Source organism: Conger conger, chromosome 2, assembly GCF_963514075.1.
Source record: "Conger conger chromosome 2, fConCon1.1, whole genome shotgun sequence".
Classification (NCBI taxonomy): domain Eukaryota; kingdom Metazoa; phylum Chordata; class Actinopteri; order Anguilliformes; family Congridae; genus Conger; species Conger conger.
The window spans coordinates 45,115,731-45,132,618 of NC_083761.1; the positions used below are offsets into that span (position 1 = coordinate 45,115,731).

The following is a 16,888-nucleotide window of genomic DNA, read 5'->3' on the forward strand; positions in this document are numbered from 1 at the left end:
AACAAAGCAAGCATAACATTGGCAGTCATGACTTCAGCCTGAGCATAGTGCTCTTATTCAGAATGCTTGAGGTTATGCATGAACTTCCCAAATGTATGCTAGTTTAGCTGTGGAGTGACAGGCCAATTTACTGGTATGTGTTTGGAGGGCCTCAAGGGGCTAATTGAGCCCTCGCTACTGTGGTCTGTCTGAACCCTGACCTCTCTTGAACAACAGGGCAGCCACAGGGTCACAACTTGGAACATTTTACAGACTTAAGGTAACAATTTTAAAAGCACAACAAAGTTATGTAACCTGTCATTATTCAGTCTAATGGCTTCTCAAGCTGCTGGAATGTTAACTTTCAATAGCCCTTTCTGGATTCTGCTTCTGACATTGATTGCGAAGCAGCATTAGTAGCATTCCTTTGTCATCAAAATATTCACACTACAAATTTTTCTGAAACTATTCTTTTGAAAATATTTTTGGGGAAATTGCTGAACTATTCAATCTTGAATCTGAAGCTCTATAACTATAGTTGAAACCAAGGTCCTGGTCATCTGCCTTAGCTGCATGTGAACTTCCAAATGGCACACTTATCTGCAAGCCTATATCGAGGCCATAAAGTAGGATACAGCTGGTACTTGCTAAGCAATGCCCAATTCCAGATCAGTAGTGAAATGAACAGCTCAACCAAATAATGAATTGGCAGCTCAGTTTTAAACTAGACTGAGGCTCTGAAAGCATGGAGTGCATTTTCCCCTCTTTATTTGCATCTGAATGTATGCAATTAAGCCATACTTCAAATACTGAGACCCTGTTATCACTATAACAAAAATGTGTTGCATTACCATTACTAATCAACACGATGAAGTATTTATAAAATAATTAATTGAATTGTTCTTGTTTTCAGTATGCAAAATGATTTCATTAAAATGTGTAAACCAATGGCTAATGCTTCATAATCTTCTGGCACATGTTAAATCGCCTCATCTGCTGTCTGCTCGACCGCTTTCAATGTAGGCAATAGAAATGTGGACTTCTCCTCCTCCGCCCCTTTCTATATCTAGTTAGTTATTGGTTATTTTGTGGTTGCGTCACCAAAAAGGGCTGGCTCTGGAATGCTGGTTTGTTTTTTGGTTGTGTGGCAGGTAACTAACTAGTATTATGAGTGTTTGCCGGTGTGACAGGGTTTATGTCGTAGTTTGGAGTTTTAGTTCCTTGTGCTTGTTGTGTATTGAATTACTCGTCCGATTGATTGCGGTGCTTTTTACGAACTTCAGACGTCGGCTAACGCTTAGCCTTGTTATAGTTGCACTTAAAACGCGTTATTTGACAAATGCCTGATTCGAGGATGATGAATAAGAACGGGATGGTGTCAGTCATACAGACGCGTATAAGGACTGATCCATTTAAGAACCATTACGACTTGGTTGGCAAAGAATTGGGCAGGTAAGTTTCAAACCTGGAGCGAATGTTGCCATCGATAAGCCCACAGCAAATATGCCGTTTATTTTGGATGTTCATTGATGTAACTGAATGCATGTAGCCTAAAGCTGGATGTAAATCCTGGTCTGGGTAGCGTTGCCTGTAACGTCAGTTATTGACAAACAAATAATAGCAGGGTGTTCTCGGATCTGCCAAATTTCAAATCGCTACGGTAAAGAGTAATTCACATTCACAAGCATTAGGCTACATTTTCCAGTTTTGCGCCACTGCTGTTGCCTCCCTGCAGTTGGTAGATCAATAACTGGAGGAGGCTAATAATCGATATTGATAGGACTTCTGTGAATTCATGGAGTCGCTTTTATTTATGAGTTGAGCCGTCTGATAACGCGAGGGAAAACTTGTGAATTACGTGGGAATATACTTTTCCCGGCTATGTCTTTGTGTTCAGTTTAAGTAGGCTACCCTCGCAGTTCTGTTCATTCTCATAACGTTATTGTGGTGTGATTACATGATCAGCTTCCAAACTCCCAGAACCTATAGCCTATCTAGCAAATAGCATTTACTAGGATCTATGCAAAACAATATTCACGCCATAAAGTGTTGGCTATACAGACTATATAAGATAAAATAAAATAAAAAGGTGTAGTAGATCTCTTTTCTGTGCTGACTGTGATACTGTTTAACACACACACACGCGCGCGCACACACACACACACGCACACGCACACGCACACGCACACGCACACGCACACGCACACACACACACACGTTTTTTATTATTATTTTTTATTGATAATTGCTTTATCAGCTGGTAGAGAATCTGGCAGGACACTACAGCACATTTGCTCCTGAAATTTGAAAATTTATTTGGATACATTAGTTTTTGGTTACATTTTTCAACTTATGGGGAAAATGTTTGTGTAGAACCCTGGACATGTATTGTGTGAATAAAATATACTGGCAGACTGTACCTCTTATTCTTTATCTCCAACCATGTGCACTGCCTAATCTTTTAATTGTAAGGAAAGCAATAGGAAAATACCCCCCGCCATAGATACTTCATAACAAGGTCGTTATAAATAAACACTTCCATGCCAGCCAGCCAGCGAGTTGTTGGTATTTCCTTGCAAGGCATTATGGGACATTCTGGGCAAGCAGCCAGGACCCTTTGGCGGTAGAGCCACTGTCTGCTACCCCCTCTTCACCCCTACATGCATCTCTAGGTACAGCTAGTAAATCAAATTAATTTCAGGAATGCCAGCTACACTGGTGCCAGGAGGCTAGCTTGTCAAGATTAAAATGACAATAATAGAGGAGTGAAGGATGTGAAGATATCTCTGCTGTGTAATGCCTACTGCTAAACCCAAATCCAATCCTATCTGGCTGCTGAAACGTTATGTGCTTCCAACTACCCAGCCTACAGCTTCTATGCTCCTGGATGCAAAGGAAATGCATCTACATATTCATACATAGACAGCCAGCCCTAGATTGGTTTGTCCTGTCCTAGTTAAGGTTACCATCAGGCTTGGGTGTGGAAGGTGTTCTTATAGTTCCTGTGAGATTTACTGTTTTAAACCATGATGGATGTCTGTTGGAAATCCTACGTCAATCCACCGTTGCATAGGTTATGCAGCTTTCCAGTGTATTAATAAAGATTTCTGCATGATGCTTAATCCTAACTTCATATACAATCTTGTTATTAAGTCATTAATGAAGGACATATTTTGGGGAACTTTCCTGACTTATAGTGATTGTGCAGCAGACAGGAGACCTGTTGAACTTCCTCATCATCACTTTAAGTCTGTGTCTAAAAGGTCTAAAATATTTCAATGGGCTGGGGGTACTGAATGCAGGCTTGGGCAGCTCCAATTAATTTAGGAGGTTGGATATAGTGGAAGTCAGACTGAATGGTGGGTGAACATTCCTATCAGCACTGCTGTCACTAATTCAATCTAAAATCAACTCTTTAAATATGAACAGCGGGATTCCAATGTTGAACAGGAAGCCATATTTAAAATCAAGCAGTGTCTTGCTTATTGAAGGCTGGGAAAGATTGCTAGCAAGTTGGATGTGATTCATTTCTCTAAATTATGTGTTTACATGATGGTTTATAACCCAAAGAGAGGATGTCAGCAGGTGAGATGTCAGTCATCATTAGCAAGAGTGAAGTTTTAATGTGTCAAGGCTTCATATTAATCGCCAGTCTAAATATGGAAGTGGTCAGGAATTGTTGTTTCTCGGTTTTTTCATTTTTTTTTCTTCAGTTTTTTCAGCTCTTAAGATGTGACTGCTACTGAGAGACTGGAACACAGTCTACACAGGAAAGCCAGTGTTGGATTAGTATTTTATACTGTGCATTCAGTTTATTGAAATATTGCTTGCACATAAGGGCTCTGATGGTTGTGCTTTGTCACATAAGGGCACTGATGACATGGTTTTAAGTAATCATAAATCAATGCATGTTTCAGTTGCACTCAGTTATTGTGTTGTGGATTATGCTTTCAAAACTACTGAGTGGGACGACTGAAATACCTGAAGGGTGCAGATATGCCTTGACAGGGCCTCTCTGCCTCATCATCCCACTAATTATTCTGCTAGAACCTTCAAAGGCAGCTTAAGGCTGTCCCTGTTACAATGCAGGCACAATTGCCCCTGCCCATTGAAGTGCAAAGCTATGGAATTATATGCATTAGCTCGCCCCTTGCACTTGGGGGATACCAAAGCAGCACATTATTGTACTGAGCTGTAGTCTACAGAGCACCCCATCCCATGAGTAGGCTAAATGTGTGTAAAATGTAACTGCTGATTTCCTCGAATGTTTACCTTCCTCTCACCCCTGCCTCCTACTTGCCTTATAGTGGAAATGTTGAAATGTTCAAGTGAAGTCCAACCTGTCTTCCATCTGCTAAGCATTACACTGAGTGAGTGGGTGACTGAGTGAGTGTAGGCCACATATCTCTTACTATGCCCTTAATTTCACATTTTCAGCAAGGTATTCATTGATGGGTCTAGGTAGGTGCCAAGAGGGACACCCTGAAGCAACCCATCATTATTTTCTTCTTTACAACAGCTCTATAAAGAAACCCATACGCCTTGAGTACAGGAATTCTTCTGCAGGGCTCTATTGGCTATGTGTGCTGAAACAGCTTAGGGATTATACTTTCAGTATGGTTGTATTGATATCCCAAGGTTGCAGTAGGTATAGCTACACAAAGTACTGTACTTTAGCAGAGAGGTCAGGTTGGTCTCAGGTGAAGGATGGTAGTGTGTCCCAGCAGTCACATGAGGGCCTATTGATTGACTGGTACAAGGGATCAAGGTTTCAGCTCTGATTTGGATGAGGTGTGGGAATTCCATTTGTCCTTTTTGCAAGCTACAAGAAATGGGAAATGAGGGGTGTGCGTATGTGGGTACAGGGTAGGTGTTCTTTCAGCCCATTAAAGTTGCCTGTCCATCCCCTTGTTTGCTTGTACCTCCTGCTTTTCTTTTTAATTGAGTCCTGTTATTTCTTTCGACTTAGTGATATTGGGTAGCACCAGACAGTAAGAATTTTCTGTCTGATATGACTGAATAGGGCTTAAATGGTCCACACACCGGTTACTGGCCTTATCGCTCCTCCACTCACAGGCAGTCGAGTTTAACCATCCCCTTTATCTTCTGAGTGTCAGGCTTGTCTTCCCTTGGTGATGTCTGCAGGGTGGCACTGCCGAGTAGTGTATGGAGGGTTTGTCTGGGGCGACATGGCTCAGGCAGTAAGAGCAGTCGTCTGGCAGTCGGAGGGTTGCCGGTTCGATCCCCCGCCCGGGCTGTGTCAAAGTGTCCCTGAGCAAGATACCTAACCCCCAAATGCTCCTGACGAGCTGGTTGGCGCCTTGCATGGCAGCCAATTGCCGTTGGTGTGTGAGTGTGTGTATGAATGGGTGAATGAGAAGCATCAATTGTACAGCGCTTTGGATAAAGGCGCTATATAAATGCCAACCATTTACCATTTTGTCTGAATAGCCTAAAAGAAGCTTCCTTAATAGCAACTACAGGCCTACATTTCTTCCTGGATTTCACAGCTCATAAAACTAGACTTAAAACAGGTAGCACTCTCTCATCAGATGTATCTCTATTTTGCCACGTGGGTACTCTTTCAGTCACCTTGAATGCACATACAAATTTTAGAGCAGGGAAATCTCCACTACATGGTCTGTAATCTACTCCTCCAATATTCAAAAAATTGCAGTGCTCTGGCAATAGGTCTTTTTCAGCATATCCTTGAAGCGGTTTTTGCTATACATTCATCAAAACTGTGTGTGAGTTCAGTATTATGGGCATAGATACTTGAACATCACATGTTAATACAAAGACAAGCTGCGGCCATCTTTCATGGGTTATTTACTACGAGCCCTCTATTTCTAAATGTCTTTTAGCTACAGCCTCTAATAAGTGTAGTACACATGAATACACAAGGCTCAAGATTAGTAATGTTACTTAAATGTTTTTTACTAAAATGCTGTAATGTTGGGAGTACAATAACATAAAGCTGAAACCGCTCATTCAGTTAATTTCAATCAAGATCTTCTGATTTGGTTGACATGGCATGGTTTACTGCTAATGAACATATCTGAACAGGTTGGCAGTTTCTTGCTGAGAGAGGACACGGCCTTATCTCCGTGCTCATTTCCACAGGGGGAAATTTGCAGTGGTGAAGAAGTGCATTGAGAAGAAGACTGGGAAGGAGCATGCTGCCAAGTTCCTGCGGAAACGGAGGAAAGGCGAGGACTGCCGCATGGACCTAATCAACGAGATCGCCGTCCTGGAGTCCGCCAAGTCCAACCCCTACATCATTTCGCTACACGAGGTCTATGAGACTACCTCGGAGATCATCCTTGTCCTGGAGTGGTAAGGTTATCCCCAGGCTAGCCCCAGAACCAAGAAAATGAACTCGTACCCCACCTTGGATGCAGTGTTTCCTGAATAGCTTTCCTGAATACCATAGAGACACGACTTGTAGCCAAATGGGCCCTGATGTGTTTATTGACCACACTGTTTGAGGGGCCAGTTAATACATGTCATTGTCAGCATATATACTCACTGAGCACTTTATTAGGAACACCTGTACACCTACTTATTCATGTAATTATCTAATCAGCCAATTGTGCGGCAGCAGTGCAATGCATACAGTCAGGCAGATACAGGTCAGAAGCTTCAGTTATGATTCCAACAACCACCAGAATGGGGAGAAAATGTGGTTTGTTGGTTCTAGACAGGATGGTTTCAGTGGCTCATAAACTGCTGTTCACCTGGGATTTTCACACACAACAGTCTCATTACCAAGGTGTTTCTGCCTGCAGAACTGCTGCTCACTAGATGTTTTTTGTTTTTCGCACCATTCTCTGCAATCTCTAGAGCAGAGGTCATCAACCCTGTTCCTGGAGATCTACCGTCCTATAGGTTTTTACTCCAACCCTAACAAAGCATGCCTCATTCAGCAGCTTCAGATCTTATTGAGCTGCTAATTAGTAGAATCAGGTGTGCCAAATTAAGGTTGAAGTGAAAACCTTCAGGATGGTAGATATACAGAAACAGGTTTGAAGACCCCTGCTCTAGAGATTGCAGAGAATGGTGCAAAAAACAAAAAGCATCTAGTGAGCAGCAGTTCTGCATGCAGAAACTCCTTGGTAATGATAGCGGTCAGAGGAGAATAACCAGACTGGTCAAATCTGACAGGAATGTGACAGTAACGCTAATAACCACACATTACAACAGTGGTATGCAGAAGAGCATCTCTGAATACACAACACATCAAACCTTTTAAGTAGGTAGGCTACAGAAGCAGCTGACTTAAGTCTAAAATTCTAATAAATACTTAATAAAGTGCTTAATAGAGTGTATCTGTGATTTACTATTTAATGAATGATTTGTCATTGTAATGTAGCATTTAGTCTGACCATTAACCTGCTCTTCAGCCCCTCTGAAAGAGTCCTGCTGAGCTCCGGTCCATTTACTTTCTCTGTAGAAAGAGTCAGCATATGTTGGATGTTTTTCCAAGTTCATTAATCTTATTTTGGAAGTCATAACAAACAAGATGCCACAGGCTGACGCATTGTTTATTTTTATGGCATTCTCGTCTCACAATTTTCACGCATAAATAATCATTTTATAAACAGAATTCACATCATGGTACAATTCCTGTAATTCTTTCACATTATAAATCACTTTTTGTTCTGTTTTGTCTGAGATTGGATATTGTGTTGAAGAGCATTATAAATTAGTGCAATGATTAACCCATTTTGGCAATGATTCATACGTATCCTGAACTTTTACAGGGGTGTGTATGTGTGTGTGTGTGTGTGTGTGTGTGTGTGTGTATATATATTTATATATATAGACAGATAGATAGATAGATCCCCCCATATGCCAAATGCCTGCATGTAATGGTTCCAAAAGGGCTATTAGTTGGTATATAATTGGCTCACTGATGTCTGCATTCTTGTAATACAGCAGAAATCACCATTTCAGATTAATAACTGATAAGTTACTTATTCATAAAAAGAAGGCCAAGTCATTGAAATTATTTATTGCATAATTGGAAGTTTGATTTAACTGATTTAGGTCATGTAGGGCTTTAACTTGCTACTGAGAAATGTGCTGACAGGATGTAGCCCTGCAGACTCTTTGGTTTCTCATTGATTGGAAATGAGAGATTAGATCTTCTACTCAGAAACAAGATGCTCCTCGTGTTCATAGTGCTACTTGATGATTCTCACCGTCAAACCACGGCTGGCCCCAGCAAAAAGCTTCTTTCCTTATAAGGAGATCTTTGCAGTCCTGCTTCAAATTGCACATCTCACCAATGTAAGGAATATAATTTCTGTTGCTGCTGAGGATTTTTCAGTCACACGTCCATGTTAAACTTCACAGTCGAGCTGGGTTGTGGTGACATCAGACTGAAGTAAGCTGGTGACTGTTCAGACAGTCTGATGAGCTGGGTAAAGGAGGGTGAGGTCACTGCTGCTATTCATGCTGCTTATTGGCTTTCAAAAGCACCATTAGTCTGGCATAGATGCAGCCCAGGACAATCGGTTTGGTGCATCCCTTTCCTCATTTTTAACCTGCTGTCACATTAAGGAAAGTGAAGCTGGTAAATGAAAAGGAGCTGTTGTGTCAAAATGCAAAATGTGGAATACACCTTCTCAACATTTCTGAGAATGTGTTAAAGATGGAACTAACTGTCGGATCTGAACTTTGCATAACTGCTGTGTGTTAAGGGCCCTGGGCTGTTACCAGCTGCAGCTGGCCTTCTGGCTACCGCCCCGAGGCTTGCAGAATCCCCAGGAACCAGACCAGACACCGCAGTCCCCAAAAGACTAGTTTCAGTCAGCTGGTCTTGTGACACTTTTTCACAACCCAGTGCGTCCTGTGTGCTCCTACAACACTCTCCGAATGACCCCTTGGTTTGTGTTGCAAGCTTTCTGTGAGACCCACCTCATTCCCCCAGTGAGAAACAGAGCACCACTATTACTGCCTGACCTTGGGGTCTCTCCCCAAATAAGCAATTATGGGGCATTTCTGAAACTGAGTGTTGCCACATGGCCTTTAAAAAACCCCTGAAAAACAGTCAGAGCGCGGGAAGCCACGTGACTCGTGCATGTTGGCTGCGGTTGCCAGAGATGTCGCTCTCTCGCTGCTCCGACCTCAGCGTGGGTGCGTTTCTATGTAAAGCAGCGAGCAGAAATGTTCCATTTCCTTTGGCGTGAATGTGGCAAGCTGAAGCGCACCAAAAGGCAGCTGCACGCACGTTTGCACTCGCTCTGCCATGACCACATCCGTGAACCTGCATGAGAAGGAGAAATGAGTCTGTTCTGCCTTCTCGCCATTTGGTTTGATGCGGTTTCCGCATATTAAAAAAACACTTACTGACAGGGCTACAGGCTGTTCTTTGGGAAATGAAGGGGCAGAATTTTAGAACTGATATGCTGTAACATTTTATCATCTAAAATGTATAGTACCTAGCAGGGTAATCCAGGTTGTATTGTTTTGGATTTCACACAGTCCACACAGACAAAAGCCAGTTATTTTGGCCCTGAAATGCACAATCGTCACACTTGAACAAACTCAACAAAAATGGCACTGATATTCATCAACAATCTTGACATTAAATGGGGGGAGAAAAAAAAGAAAGAAAAGATTCATGTCAGTTCATGATCGATTTGAGTCAGAACTCAACTATGTTCCCCATTACTTCCACAGTACTTCTCGTGCAAGAGGTTGCAGTTTACTGTGAATTTTCACGGCTGAGTGCTGAAATGCTCCAGGCTGAACAAAATGAAATGCCAACGGCCCTCCTTGGAGTTTAGCTGTAAGAAGGTGTTACCTGGTTGATCAGGAGACTGGATGGATTACCAATGCCTCAACCTGAATAACTAGAACCGTTGCAGAGAACCAAAGGTGAAGGGGGTGTCTACTTGGCCTGCATTCTGTACATTTTCTTCTATTCAGCATGCCTGCCAGGCAATCATGCGTGAGCCGAGAGAGCGACTTTCTCTGCAAGCATTTAACCTGTGACTTGGAGGCATCTAACCTTTTATGGAAGCATTTACTTTCACAAAGGATGGCTGTGCACTCACAAATGTGCTTTCTTTGGTACCCTCAGGAAGGGAGTGTGATCCTAGCTGCTGTGTCCCTTAATTTTGGTGTTGACTGAGGGGAGACATCTGAAATTACAGCACCCATCCCTCAATCCCCAAAAGCCGGGGTCCTCCTCTCCTTGTCTGCTTAATTGCAACTTGCTATACACAAGCCAGCTTATGCGCATGTGTTTGAAACATGAAAATACATCTCTTCGTGTAATACATCGTGTAATTCTAGAGGCCTGGTTGAACTTTTAAGGCTGACTGCAGCATTCCGTTGGGTATAACTTGGACTTTAATATGACCTGTAATGTCTTTTTCAGCCACATTTTAATTGAATTAAATGCCTCCTTTTGCTCTTTCATCTGCTTGCGTATGCGATCAAGCGATTTTGACAAATCTTGTGTAACCTGGCAATGCCTTCGGATCAGTGTCACATCGTGTCACACCCGTTTTGTGATTTGGACATACTTTCAATTCACTGCTGCCTTGCCTGATTAGTTCAGTTCAGTTGGCTTTTACAGTTCATAATGCCAGGTATAGCCTGTCATCACAAATAGAAAGACAGGTTTAGGCATCAACTTGGGCTTTTGATCATTTGAAGTGCATCTAAGATTATTGCACCATTACGAGTCTGAACTTATTGGCTCAACATTTTCCGCCACACTAAGTTTCAACTGTCACTACTAAATATTTGTGCCCTGTCTGGTTTTATCTGCAAACCACTGCCCACATTATGTGTCAACCCTTTAATACGTTGTGAAAATGTCACGTTGAAACATTTCCCCTTGGAGGAAAAAGTGTCTCTCTTCAGAGGAAGAGGTTCCCATGTTAACGGATTTGTTTTAGAAAAGGAAGCAAAGTCAATCAACATACTATAGGCTAACAGGACAAAGCAAAGAAGCAGGCATCATTTTCCCCTGTTAACATTGCACTAACATTGCACATTTGCTGTGTTCCCTGCACTGAAGCTGAGTGCTTCTCTGAAGTGATCTGTTAGGTAAAGGCAGCAGTCGAAGCACCACCATCAGATCCTGCAAAAGGTCTGGTTTAAGAAGTGCTGCAGATGTACATGCACACAGACTCTCAGTAGTTTACTGCACTGAAAGAACTGATGGCCTACTGCTTATGGCCTATTCTTGAAGCTCTTAATCCTAGACTAGTCAGACTGGGAGAGGAAGCCAGACAGACGGTACCCCTGTCCCCTTCTGTCTTTCCTCTTCTCGTACATCAGCATTGGTTAACCACAGGCTGCAGAATCTTCTTTAGGCACACCCAGACCAGTAGGTCTGCATGTGTCCCTGAAAACGGCTGGATTGAAATGTGAGTTCATTGCAATCATACAGTGCAGGGCTTTTTCTTAAGGGGAGGTTTCTTAAGATTATTTACTGCATCCTCTTGCAGGGAGAAAATAACAATAATAAGCAAGTCTGCTAAGCATCTGCATTTGTTAGTTTCAACTTGTCTATTGTCCAAGCTTTATTTGCTGGAATTGGAATGGTTGTAGTAATGGTAGTAGTAATAGTAGCATGTAGGTAACTTTGCAGTCTTGGAATGCTTAATGCTATGACTACACATTTTGTACTGTCATTATTTCAGTTCTCCCAGAACTACATTTGTGCTCCATTTTCGAAATACATTATTCCCAGTGTCCAGTATTACCATGTACCAATGCAATGTCTTTTTGTACGTTGTTTTGTGCATGTACATGTGTGTGATCAGAGGAGATTCCAGATAAGCAGTTTCCACTTAACCCTATGTACTGAACTGCTGAGCATTACACTGTGGGCTTTACCAGAGGGAATAACATGTTTTATGTAACTACAGTTAAGCACTGCAGTATTCTGAACTCCCCCATTCCTTTCATGTGCCCCTGCAAGGGGGGAATTAGAGATGTCCACAAAAATAAAGGCCATATTTTGACAGCTGGGGGGTGAACACCGGGTGAGGAGGAAGGAGTTGAAGAGATGTGGTAGGGGGAGATTGAGTTTGAGAGGCAAAGTAACCTCTGTTGTGCCCATAGAGCAATAACAGAGCCTTTTTGCGTATGTTGGGCACAAGCCCTTCTACATTTGATTGCCTTGAGAACAATCTGATTTGAGGTTTATTGTGTTCCCCCAGTTACACATTTGAGAGGGCGAGAAGAATGCGAGGGCAGTTTCCCTCAGAAATCCTAATTGGCTTAACCAATGTGATTCGACTTGGAAGAACAGGGTGACTATTATTGCATATTGAGGAACTGGTGCATACATATTTTTCTTTACTCTGAAATTACCTGAACCCGATCTAGATTTGTCAGATATAGTGCATGGGAAATTTGGTTTGACATGCAGTGAGTTGTTTGCATTCAATGGAACATGCTAAATAAGCCTGCTTGATTGTACATTGTACATTTGTAAGGCAGGACAATGTTGAAAGCATCCTCTGTTAACACAGCTCTGTTCCATCTCTACCACCAGTTTGTATTAATTTCAGGAGCTTTTGGTAATAAGTCTACTTTCCTTTTCCTCCTCCTGTCCATAGTGCTGCTGGTGGAGAGATCTTCAACCAGTGCGTTGCAGACAATGATGAGGCCTTCACAGAGCAGGATGTGATCAGGCTGGCAAGGCAGATCCTGATGGGCGTGTCCTGTCTTCACCATAACAATGTGGTCCACTTAGATCTGAAGGTCAGTAGAAAAGGGATTCTTTTTAAACTGACAATTATCTTGTACATAGCTTTGAAACCCAGTGTCTGATTTGTTGTACTGCTTTTGTTTTTACTGCAAATAAGTTGGAATGCATCATAATGAAAACCGAATTTTAGTTATTGCATTAATATTGGTGGAATGGTTTTCCAGATAATGAAGAGTTGGCGACAGATGGTTTCTTTGACTGCTATAGTTTGAGTCCTTATCTCTGAATATGTATTAAAATTGTGATGTCATCCTCCAGCCTCAGAACATCCTTCTAACCAGTGCTCGGCCCCTGGGGGACATCCGCATCGTAGACTTTGGCCTGTCCCGACGAATGGACAACATGAAGGAGTTACGAGAAATTCTGGGCACTCCAGAGTATGTAGGTGAGCAGACCTGAATGGTGCCAATGGTTTATTGTGTGTGTTTATATCTCATCTTGCTTTAGTCTTCTGTTTTTCATCAGTGCTAATGGTTTCTTTGTTTTTGTAGCTCCTGAGGTCCTAAACTATGAACCTATCAGCACAGCAACAGACATGTGGTAAGCATCACCCAAGGTCTCCCTTGTTCTATGTGAAAATTTATTCAATATTTTTCTTTCTACACAAGTTTTTGTTGGAGCTCAGTAAATTCTATTTGACTTTCTTGGAGAATGTTTTATTTGGTCCACAACTGACACTCTCACAACTGCCTCTCCCATTCAGGAGTATTGGAGTCCTGGCCTATGTTATGCTGACTGGTGAATCCCCCTTCCTGGGCAATGATAAGCAGGAGACGTTCCTCAACATCTCTCAGGTCAATGTTGACTATTCCCAAGATGTCTTTGAAGGAGTATCATCCCTGGCCATAGATTTCATAAAGTCGCTGCTGGTCAAGAACCCAAGGTAAGCACAAACGCTGGTAGTAGTGTGCTGCTAGTCTTCCATCTATAGTCACAGTGGCTCCCAAGTTGGCTGCAATAGCTTGTCCTTAGGAGACTTGGTCTTGTGATGTTCTCAAAGCTAATATGCTTAGAGTTCACAAGGGTGCAGAGCAGGACAAGCTTGGAAACAGTTCTGACTGGGGTCAAAAATATGTGTAAATCAATCACAAGATCTTTTGAATACCGACTTCTAATTTCATTCTTGTGATGGAGAGGTAGCCAGTCTTGCTAATTCATCAAATCAAGAAGCCTTCTGTTCAGTAACCACATCATGAGGACTGTGTACTATGTGCGGTGGAAAAACGACCTAACCCTAACCCTAACCTCATTAACACAACGTGGGGTTTGGCTCTTTATCTTGTTAAGTGGTCTTAAGGAATGAGGCGAAGCTATTTAAAAGGACACTTTGTTACTGAATAAGGTTTTCTATAAATACAGGAGCTTACTATCACTTACTGTACATGGATCTTCAATACTCCTATTCCTAGAATATAAAGAGTACCGTCTGCAAGAATACACTCTTGACCAATCCATCGCAGTTGGGGAAACGGTGTACGCTATTTTAGGTCATTTTTATAGTTCAGTCTGCAAGGCTGCGGATGAATACTTGATGAGTACAGCAACACATTATTTTGATGAGCATAGAAGAGGAACAATAAATTGGTGGCAGAGGCATGGAAGACTATAGAATATAATAGAAACATAGCTGTATTTATTTAATCCAAGCTTAAATCACCTATTGTTATAGAAATCATGCTTTTAAACCAGTGAGGCCTTACCCAACTCTGACCGTGATGTCTCCTTTTCCCTTTATTTGCAGAAACAGAGCCACTGCCGAAGAGTGTCTGAAGCACCCCTGGCTGAGTGGGCACCCGCACACTCCCCTCCTCTCCAGCCACCTGCCCTCCTTGGAGGAGCCTGTGGCCAGCCAGTCTGAGTCAGAACCAGAGCCAGACAGCCCAGCCCCAACCCCAAAGCTGGTCATCTTGGCCTCCTACACCCTCTGCTCTAGCCTGAGTGAAATAAAGCCAGGGAGGGCCACCTACAGCTTCAATGATGCCTTCCCCACCCAATCTGAGATAAAGCGAGAGCTCATCTGCTGAGCTGTGCCAGCAATTCCACCAAGGACCACAAAGGTCCAACTGACACAAGGGGAACATGGCTGAAGGCTTGTAGCGAGGCTCAGTGTGTTGCCATTCTTAGCACTTTGCAATGCCTAATGCCTCATGCATGCACACCTGCAAGTGCGCACACCATATGAATGTTAAGTGCTAACAGCTTTGCCCTTCTTTGTGGTGGACATGGATTCAGGGAGGGGAGAATGATGGTCTTGATTCGCTCTTCAGCAAGTCGCGAGCATAGTGTTGGAAAAAATTTCTTTAAAAAATGGACAAAAATAACCCTAAAAAAGAAAGAAGCATTATTTTTCCCCTCATGCTTTGGATGAGAAGAATGTGAACCACCAAGAACACTTTTGATGGTTTGTTGTTTGCTCCCTTTGTTCTCCCATGTACACCACTCGAACCTTGAACTACTTCCTTCAAAAGGAAGGTTTGTCAGCCAGGGACCAATAACATCAAAGCTTAGCTGGAATAGCTCCTTTTTTTGGAGGACAGGGCATTTTTTTCCATACCTTTGTCGTTTTGCCAAACATGTAAGAAAATTGTTCAGAATTCCTCTTGAATGCAGAAATGATAAACTGGTCATGCAACCTGCCTCAAAAAGACCAGTCATAATGCGGTTTCAAAAGTGTCAAATGCTCTTGTCTTATTTATTTATTTTGTTTGTTTGTTTTACCCTTATCCCCTTAAGTTTCAAGTCTCTGATCTGTACCATACTGCCAGTGTTCGAATACATTTTGGTGTCTCTTGTAGGCAGCTTCTAAGCACTTTGTCAATGACAAAACAACTTAAATGTTCATATCAGAAAATACTTTTGGCTGAACCATGCATATGTTAAGACACCAATGCATGCATGCACAAAAACGCACACCACATATTGTAAATGGTTTTGATAACATTCTGAGTGCCAGGCAGTGCACTCTTTATAATGTTAGTTTAAACACATCTACTGCTAATATTATACAGTTTTATACATTTCCATTACTGTTCAAAAAGGCATTATTTGCATAACTTCAATTCTTATTTTATTTCCTGCTCTTTCAGCCATCAGGTGAAGCTGTGTAGATCCAAAGGTTAATAAAGGCCAGAACGCAACAAAATCACAAAAACTGGGCAGTAAATGGATCAGTTAAAGATTTCTGTGGGTTTTGAAACTTGTTTGAATTCCTGACATTGTCAACTGAGAGAGTACTGAATTTTGTATATTTGTTTATTTTTAGTTCATTGGTCTATAAAAAAAATATTTTTCTATTGCCTTTTTTGATGTTTTAAGGCTGAAGTTGTATGAAATTATAAAAGTTGTCATTAAATCATTGTCAGCATTTTACTTGTAATTTGGTTCATCCTTATGCTAGTGGCATAGGTGATCCAGTTTCCAAACCTTCAAAACCTTCTCCCTCTTATAACTGGTAGTTATAAGAACAATCTTCTCCAATTCCCATTTCCACGCATCACTGAAATGGTATGCCAATTGCATGAAATCATCTTCCACTATTGCATGACAAACCCAAATGTCAGTGGCGTAGTCATCTTTGATTGCCTCACAGAAATATGAAGCCCCTATTTGGAGGAAAATGCCCATGTCCCAGACAGCAGGTGCTGACCCAATGCTCTGCTCCTCCCGACTGCATCTCTGTCACTTGCATATCTCCTTTTCTCCAGCCCCCTTCCTTGTTTAACCACAGCAGGTTGAACCATCACACCAGTTGCCAAGGAACTGAATTCCTTCTGTAATGTGCATTTCCTCTGTGTGGCCCTTTGGGCTGGGCCTTCCACAAAAAGCCAAAAACAAAAAGAGCCTCCTCGTGGGGCCTTGTGCCAGAGGCCAAGCCTATCTGTATCTGCTTCCCTCAGGGGTATCCTGCTGCTTTATATGTGGCATGAAATGCTTTTTTGCCCTCCTTTTTTATCCTAGTTTGAGCTTGTTTTCTCAGGGGGCGTGTTTCTGTTTCTCCTTGGCTGCTATCCGCTCCCTCACAACCCCCGCATGAACTTCGACATACTCCATGCTTCCGAGGCTCAACGTTATGCAGCAGGTTTGGAGGTCATAATGACACAATCTTTCCTTGGGTCCACTAAAGCACCAGCTGTTTGCAAATGCGGAGAAGTAAACCTTTCCAAATGC

The 16,888-nt window shown here is 42.2% G+C and overlaps 1 protein-coding gene across 1 annotated transcript; it reads left to right on the forward strand.

Moving 5' to 3' along the window:
* The first annotated feature begins 1,132 nt into the window (after positions 1-1,132).
* Positions 1,133-16,085, forward strand: LOC133122375 (serine/threonine-protein kinase 17A-like). Its single transcript, XM_061232337.1, has 7 exons — positions 1,133-1,431; positions 6,103-6,315; positions 12,570-12,714; positions 12,980-13,106; positions 13,213-13,261; positions 13,425-13,604; positions 14,463-16,085. The coding sequence occupies exons 1-7, from the start codon at positions 1,319-1,321 to the stop codon at positions 14,743-14,745; spliced, it is 1,110 nt and encodes a 369-aa protein (XP_061088321.1). The 5' UTR covers positions 1,133-1,318; the 3' UTR covers positions 14,746-16,085.
* The last annotated feature ends 803 nt before the right edge of the window (positions 16,086-16,888 follow it).

Bases quoted from the DNA above. Each gene is read 5' to 3' on its own strand.
- LOC133122375 (XM_061232337.1), top strand. From the start codon at position 1,319: ATGCCTGATTCGAGGATGATGAATAAGAACGGGATGGTGTCAGTCATA. The intron at 1,432-6,102 runs GTAAGTTTCAAA...TCATTTCCACAG, and splicing joins GTTGGCAAAGAATTGGGCAG to GGGGAAATTTGCAGTGGTGA. The intron at 13,262-13,424 runs GTAAGCATCACC...TCTCCCATTCAG, and splicing joins AGCACAGCAACAGACATGTG to GAGTATTGGAGTCCTGGCCT.